At 41.8% G+C, this 8,212-nt stretch overlaps 2 protein-coding genes across 2 annotated transcripts in view; both read right to left on the bottom strand.

Moving 5' to 3' along the window:
• Nucleotides 1-14: 14 nt before the first annotated feature.
• On the bottom strand, nucleotides 15-735 carry CSUI_005370 (uncharacterized protein; the record flags this gene model as incomplete). Its single annotated transcript, XM_068065546.1, has 1 exon — nucleotides 15-735. A coding segment is annotated over one exon (207 nt), but the record flags the coding sequence as incomplete, so codon positions are not given.
• A 760-nt stretch (nucleotides 736-1,495) lies between these two features.
• The window catches only part of CSUI_005369 (endonuclease iii family 1 protein), a 10,006-nt gene continuing 3,289 nt past the window's right edge, over nucleotides 1,496-8,212 (bottom strand). Inside the window, exons 2-8 of the mRNA XM_068065545.1 lie at nucleotides 7,887-7,967; nucleotides 7,208-7,334; nucleotides 6,246-6,421; nucleotides 4,955-5,013; nucleotides 4,647-4,712; nucleotides 3,318-3,390; nucleotides 1,496-2,918 (exon numbers count right to left, since the gene is read on the bottom strand). Of these exons, the coding sequence (XP_067922481.1) occupies nucleotides 2,790-2,918; nucleotides 3,318-3,390; nucleotides 4,647-4,712; nucleotides 4,955-5,013; nucleotides 6,246-6,421; nucleotides 7,208-7,334; nucleotides 7,887-7,967 (711 nt within the window). The 3' untranslated portion in view covers nucleotides 1,496-2,789. The remainder of the gene's footprint in view (nucleotides 2,919-3,317; nucleotides 3,391-4,646; nucleotides 4,713-4,954; nucleotides 5,014-6,245; nucleotides 6,422-7,207; nucleotides 7,335-7,886; nucleotides 7,968-8,212) is intronic.

The raw sequence follows: 8,212 nt of genomic DNA, 5'->3' as shown, positions 1-8,212 counted from the left end.
AGACATATATAGGAGAAGAGAGATGAAGTGGATGAATGGATGGATGGATTTGTGTTGCGTCTCAGTCTCGTCTTCTATCTTATTATGATTTGACATGAGATGATGTGCATTGGAACAGATGAATGAACGTCTCATTCTCTATCAGTGAAGGTGAGGAGAAGGGGGAGGTGACCATACTATCTATCTATCTATAGATCCATGTCTCTGTGTTTTTTTTCACTTACGTAGCGTGAGCTGTCACGTCTGGTGTATCTCTTGAAGAGAAGAGGGGGCCGAGATGATGGGAGAAAAGGCGAGGCAAGCAGCTACTCGAGAGAGAGAAGGAAGGAGAGGTCGAAACTATGTCCGGTTTTGATTCTTTTGAGTGTCGGAAAGGTTTCCAGGTCGACAAGGAAGAAGAAGGAAAGGAAAGAAGAAGATGAGCTTTCTATTCATACAGGTTTCTCTCTTTCTGTCTATATATGTCTATCCATCATGTCCATCCACTCTTCGACAGGCTTATATATAGCACGTATACATAGTCCGTTGTTACATAGAGTGTCTATGTATGAGATGGAATGGAAGGACTTGCTTGTTTATCCATACGAAGAGGTAATGGTGAGGGGAACCCCCCCCGTAAGAAGGGAGTGCGTGCATGCATCGATGCATGCATGAGAAAAAAGAACTCCCCCTGCCCCTACGGACAGGAAAGAAGTTGTCTTTGTGAGATCTCATGACTAGGGAATGAGCTTCATCTGAACACAGTTTTCTCTTTCTTCCTTTTCTTCTCTAGTCTTATCTCCGTCCTTGTACATGACCCACCTCAGTCGATCTTCCCTTCGCATTTGATAGACAGACCATGTGATCCACACACACTTCCTACTACTACTACTGCCTTCGTCCAATAAGGTGGATGATGATGCTCTAGAAGTTTCTTGCTAGGGACTAACTAGCTACTTAGCTAGCTAGCTAGCCAGGTAGGTAGGCAGAGATTGAGCTTAGTAAGAGACTAACTCGTTTTGATGGGAACTGAAGCAAACGAGAAGAACGCGAATCCTTCTCAACAAGGGGGCCGTAGATGTTCTTCTGTAGACAATGTAGAGGCAGATAGAGACTACCTATCTATATATGGAGGGGAGAGATCTAACAGACTCTTGCGTGATCAGATGCGAAAGAAGCTGAGTTTTTCTTCGACGGAAGAGGAAGATCTGATGGGTGGAGACCTCCTCCTTCCTTCTCTAGTTCGTTTTGTCTTAGCAATAGAACATCTCTCTCCTTGTAGACACCTATGTATGTCGCCTAGTCTCTCCTCTTCACGCAGGTGAGAGGAGGGGAGAGGAAAAAAAGCAAAGAAGCGACCCCCAGACTTAGGTGCACCCCTCAAGCAAAGAGCTAGCTCTCAGTGTGAATGATGGAGCTCCTCACATCACAGCCAATGAAAGAGCTGACCGTTTCTGTCGATTTTTCTACCTACCTATCTATCTATCTATCTACGTATCTTTCTTTCTTTCTGAGAAACACTTCTTTCCTCCCTTAAGAATTGAAAGACAAGTGTTTATCTCCCTATCATCGTCATTGTCATCTCCCCAGCTATCTTTCTATAGAAGTAAGGTTCGACTCGAGACAAAAAAGGAAAAAGAGTATCATCGCAATCTTTATTGATATCATCCTCCTAATCCTTCTCTTCATTCTTCTCTCTTTTCTCTTCCTTCTCCTCTTTTCTTTCTCTTCCCTCTCTTTTCTTCTTTACTTCTCTATCTTTCCTTCATTCTCCACGTCTCTTATGTATCATCTCTAATCCACACATGAAGTCTCTGCGTCAAAGAAATCTCTTCTGCATTTCGTTCGGCACTCGAAAGAAAGAAGAAAGGAGACACCTATCATCTCAGAGAGAAAGATTTACGTCAAGAATCCAAAGGGGGAATCTATCGGAAGAGATTTGGCATCAGAAGAGACTCTCTCGTCTTCATACAGTCAAACATCTTCTCATAAGAGATATCCTCTATAGAAGAGAAATATCGCATAGAATCCTTATCGTCATACTCCTATACACAGGTACGTATGGAGTACGTGGGATAGGTAATTGACAAGAAGAGAGAGATAGAAGAAAAGACAAAAAAGGCCTTACAGGGGAATCCAGGGAATATATCTATCTATCTATCTATCACCGTGGCTCTTCGTAGAGAGACTTGAATTTCCCTGAGAGACGTGAAATGATAGATCTCTTCATAAAAGGACTTGTTTACAGATGCACGTCGATAGACACCTCTGTAGAGATAACGTTGGGAACCATGTCTATAGGTATGTAACACTCTGTACATACACCACCGTGTTGAATTGTATCAGTTTCATTACTATCTCCATTTAATCAGAGAGTAGTGGTAGTAGCCGGAGTAGCGCCACTACTGCTGATAGGATGATATGACATATACCCCGTACATGCCTATCTATCTTATATATGTATATCTATCTATCTATCTTGTATATCTATACATGTATGGAGACATCAATATAGAGAGGTTACGGGAGAGAGAATTTAACTCATGACTCGTACCAAGGGGGAGATATGAGCCTTTGTGTACCCTGAGAACTCATAAGAAGGAATGGCAGTTAGAGTGTCTTGAATACCACTAGTGCACGCAACCCTCCGAAGAAGAAACCTTCTCTCCTCAGCATTGTATAGAGTTATCTATCACCTATCTATGAATCCCCTTCTAGAGGAAGAAAAGACGAAAGAAGCAGAAGAAGAAGATCATAGTCATGAAGCAAGAAAGAAGAAAAAGAAGTGGAGTTGAAGGCTCTTTGTCTCGTTACACCTCCTTTACATCAGAGAGTGAGAGAGAAGGGTCTATCTCATGATCTTTCTCTTTATCTTTAGCCAGGCTACGAAGAGCTTTCCTTCCTACGGGGCACCATTGATTCGCCTTACATTCGGAGCACTGCAAAACAATCGAAACAAGGGCCAACGCCTCTCTCACGTCTCTCTGGTTGAAAAGAAAAGACAAGATATACATGAAGGTATGTATCTATCTATACACATACATTGATATCTAGACAGACACTTTGATATTTAGCTGTATGCATGGATGTATGTGGCTCGTTAGATATAGATATCGTTAGGAGGCCCAGTATACACGAGAGATTTGAATGCTGTGAGTTCTTCACTCTCTAAGAATATACAACACTCACCAGAAGCAAACAGTACCTACACTCTACCTACATTATAGAAAGAAAGAAAGAGAAGACACAAAGGAAGAAGGGAGAGAGAAAACAGAGAGGAAGACAGAGATAAGAAAGAGAGAGAGAAGGGAAGAGAGGATTCTTCTTTGTGATCTTACAAGGGGCTTGACAGGTTTGCATATTTGCTGACCAAATCCGACAAGGAGGAGATTCACCTCACTCCATAAATCTCTGCAGAAACAACACAAAAGAAAAGAAGCAACGCTGAGGAGTCCTCGTTTTGATCTTTTCTTTCTTTCTTTCTCTGCATGCCTTAAGATGATAATAAGGCTAATCATCACCTAACAGCATCATTTGGATCTTCTTGCCTTCTCTGTCTGTTTGTCTCTCACGCTGTCGGCGATGGTGGTCTAGAGAGAGGCTCGCAGCTACCTAAGTAGTCGGTGGCGGGCTGAGTAACTAGCTAGCACCACCGGCAACCCTCGACTCATCTCACACAATCGAGTTCACTTTCGAATAAGGATCTCTTCATGGCGTTCCCGGTGCTTTAGCTAGCTAGCTAGTTACGGTTCTCCTGCTTGTGTGGGGCTACTTTCCTACTCCCTTCTCCTCTTCATTCCTTCACACCCAAGCCACCGTCTTTCTTGGTTTGGCTTCAATCTATAGAGTAGAAAGAGAAAGGAATCTCTCGCCTTCTCTCACATCTACATGGGGGTAAAACACGTACGTGAAATTTATCAGACACACCTCCTCGGAATACATCTCATTCATTCACATACAGAAACAGTGAATTACATAGATATCTATGAAGTCCATCTCTGTAAAGATGTACGGGCAAATTCTGCGTATGAGTAGTGTCTGTAGATCTCAATGAAGGAGTTGCAGGAGTAAAGAAAGAAGACGAAGAGCAGGTAAGAAAGATTCTATAATCTAGCAGAGAGAAAGAGCATCATTCTTCTCTTCCCCCTTCTCCATTTCTCTCCTACATTCTCTTCAACCGATCAATCCCTACAGTAAGGACAGGAGGAAGAAGAAGAAAGCAAGCGTTTTCTTCTTCTTCTTCTCTTTCCATATCCTCGGAGAAGACAAGGTTTATCTCCCTTCATCGTCGTCATGATAAACATGAGTCTTTCGTGTATAGTAAGATAGGAAAGAGGATCTCCTCTGTCCTCTCAAAAGACACTGAAGAAAGCAAAGATCTAATCAATCCATCCAGACTACTCCATCCCTTCTCCCCCCTTTCACTATGAATAGTACTTCCAGTGTACATACACCCCACTCCCTCGTGCTCCACGCGTCCTTCCTATTCTATTCGTCTCAACACTTCTCCTTCTCCTTCCACTCCCCCTCCACATACATATTATGAAAGGCTTCTCTTTCTTGTCATATACACACCATAGAAGCAGAGACAACTACGTAGCTAGCGAGAGACTCCTATCTCTTTCTTCTTCTTCTTTCTTGCTGCTTTTCATCATGTGATAAGTTACCTCGGGAGAAATCGTTCTAAGGCCTTTCCTGTATCGATGGGATTTTTCGTCTTCACCCAGTTCAATCTAAACAAGAAAGAAAAAAAAAGAGAGAAGAAAAAAGGAACAAAGAAAGAAGAAGAAAAGAAGAAGAAGAAAAGAAAAATAAGAATAAGAAGAAGAAGCATATGAGCCACAACAAGAGGTCGAACAGAAGAAAAAGAGACAGAGAAGAAGAGAAACAAAACGAAAGAGAGACGGAGAGAGAGAAAGGGAAAGAGAGAGAGAAACACGACACGGCTTTTCTTTCCCAATCTTCTCTTTCTTACCTATTGCTGATGCGGTGTACATGCACATCTACAGCTATTCCCTCCACCCGTCCCCAGGCCTACGAAGAAAAAGCAGACAGACACCTCTATGAAAAGATTCATACAACAAAAGAAAAAGAAAGAAGACAAACTGATAAGAAAGAAAGAAGAGAGAGAGAGAGAAAGAAAGAAAGAAAGAGTGAGAAAGAAAGAACGTGTTCTGTTTTCCGTGCTGGGAAAGACCTTATGAATATCTTCCCTTATGTTGAAGATATCCATCAACTTCTTACTCCCCACACATCAACTGAGGTGTACATACACCTCAATGGTTCCTGTCAAACAGAGACACAGAGATCTTATGGGAAGTATCTGAGAGATTCTCTTTGTGCCAACCAGGTAGAGCTCCTTCATTCATACCTAGACATGCCTCCTCTCCCTCCTCAGGAAGTCAAATAGATAGATATTTCTTGTTAGAAGTAAGTCGAAACAGACGGAGAAGACGTGTTTCATCTCTTCGAACCTATTTGTACAGCTAAACAGAAAGCAGATATATATGTAAGTGTTACAGAAGAATAGGCAGGCTCCCCATATCAAGACAAAAAGTCCGTCTGCCTGGGGAACATGCTGCCTTTTCTCGAGAAGCGACGTCGCTCTTTATCTCTGGAATGCTTGTTTACAGATACACTTGAGGTGTCTATACACCTCGCATACTACCCTGCATTCTATATATGTATACGAAAGAGATCTTTGTAAACTGTTGTTTTTCATGTAGGATCATAGAAAGTCTATAGAACTCCTGAGATATAGGTATCGTCTGTTTGCATAGGCAGTCTTACACACTTCCGTTATCTTTTTTGTTTCTAGGCTTCAGGGGCAGGGGTTCCTGCTTAATCAACAGCTGGAAAGAAGAGAGAAGCAAGATGCACGAACTCCCAACTATGTCTATCAGTAAAGATAGATAAAGAAATAGATAGGTATACACTCTTTCACACACATAGTCTTCAGAGTATAGAGATGTATACATACAGAACACTCTATATATACAGATACAGACAGATGACATGTGGAGGTGTCTCGAGGAAGACAACGAATGGCTGTATGTAGGTATGTATGTATACACATATATCCATATATATACTCGCGTATGTATATGTGAGTAGATAGATAGATAGATAGATTAGAGATAGATAGATAGATAGATACGTCAAGAGACAGATTAAAGATAGAAAGATAGATAGATAGCTTAAGGATAGATCGATGGATAGACTGGAGAGAGATAGGGAATGGAGAGAATGATGTGACTGTTTGTTACCGCATGTACAGTGATATGGGCCATCTTGGGTCCGACACCTTTAAGTTTGATGAGCTCCTCATAGGTAGGCGGGATGTCTCCTCCGTATTGATTTAATAGAACTTCGCATGCTTCTTTCAAGAAAACAGCTTTGTTTTGATGAAAGCCTACTCCATATAACAGACTTGACAGCTCGCCTTATATGCGAAAAGAAAGAGGAGAAGAGAGAAAAGAAGGAAAAAGGAAGAGAAAACGAAGGAATGAGCTAACTAGCCAACTAGCCTTGACGTCCTAGCCAATATTGTGGAGGGCTGGTGTCTTCTTCTCTTCCACAGGAAATAGCCATAGACCTTCATAGCGACAGACAAGAGAAGAGGAGAGAACCCTATACAGTCTTCAGCGATAGAATACCGCTGTCTTCTTCTACCGACCTTTCCTCTTGAAGAGACGCTAAAGGATAGACATATGCACGCATATACGAGGAAGACGTTCTTACATATAGTCATGTAGACACATTTACACAGCTGCCTAGGAAGGAGAAATGTAGATAGCAAGGTATCATGAAAAGAGGAGAGAAAGAAAGCTAACGACCGCTTCCACGTCGGATCGACTCCCTCACTCTTAGAACCACAAACAACACGTATGCCGTACACAGACAATAGGGGTGTATATACACTGCACCACTTTTCATACTTCTGTAAAAAAAGACAGGAACTATAAAAAGTCCCACAGTCTCTGCCCGAGTGGTGTTCTATATACACACGTATATAGAACACCACATATAGGCTCAGGCATATATAGAACTAGAGAGAGACAGAAAGAGAGAATTGCGCGCATACATAAATATATATTTACACGTATGTATGAATATGTCCAACCATCTACACTTGTTGTTGCCTTACAAAGTATATGTAGTATCGCATCGTATAGATAGACATAATCAAGATAGATAGCTAGATATGTGTATGAAGAAAAGAGCTTACTTGTAGAGAGACGAGCCATTTTTTGAGGGGAGAGAACATCGGCAGCTCTCAGGCGTTCCATACAGGCAGCCGTCTGTTCGTCTTTTGTTTGACTAGAGAGCATGACGGCTACTAGAATACTAAAACGCTACACACAGACACACACCATCCATACATCGACCACAACTACTAGTAGTAGTAGTATTACTATATCACACCCCGACAAGATAGTAAGATAACGCTCTCGTCCACTCTTCCACACAGGATAGATAGATAGATTGAAGATAGATAGGTGAAAGATAAAGATAGATAGATAGATAGATAATGCATGCGAAGGAGAGCTTTCATAGAGGCGTGGTGACAAGAAGAAAAAGCATGATACCTGTTGTAGAAAGAAGAGAGAATTTTGAAGATAACGACGAGAAAACACGTATATAAACCATGAAGAAGCATCGATACTGTCGATGTTCTCGAGAGAGTAAGAACAAGAGGAGAAATCAATCATGTTATGTGAGTTTTATCCTATAGGTGAGGCAAGGAAAGAAAGGAAAGAAAAGCGTAAAGAGGAGGGAGAAAACTTCCCACGTACCCTCTTTCGCTCTCTTGGCCTTTCTGTGTCAAGAGGTTTCTTCTCATTATTCTTTGGTTAGATAATTCCTGGTTAGAAGAAAAGAAAAACAAGAGGAGAAGAAAATCCTACCTTATCTTTCTCTCCTCCACCCCGCTGTATTGCAATCTCCCCGAGTGCTTCGCACCCCATTGAGTCGACAGGCGCATCTCTCTGAGGTGTATGTACACCACAATGAACGAAGAGAAGGAGAATAACACCAGACTTACTCACAACCCCGTCTCTCTTTCCTTCTCTTTCCCTTATACATAAACTGCACCGAGGATCACATGAAGAAGAGACATATCAGGATGATGTTCTTTCTCTGAAACACTCTACATTTCTTTCTTTCTTTCTTTCATTTACTCTTTCCGCTATCCGATTTCTCCCTAACCAGAAGGGTTACGGGGCTAATTTGG

The sequence above is a fragment of the Cystoisospora suis genome (assembly GCF_002600585.1).
Source record: "Cystoisospora suis strain Wien I chromosome Unknown contig_2602, whole genome shotgun sequence".
NCBI classification, from domain to species: Eukaryota; Apicomplexa; class Conoidasida; order Eucoccidiorida; family Sarcocystidae; genus Cystoisospora; species Cystoisospora suis.
Note: the sequence above shows the minus strand (reverse complement) of the source record. Positions and strands in the feature narration are given on the sequence as shown.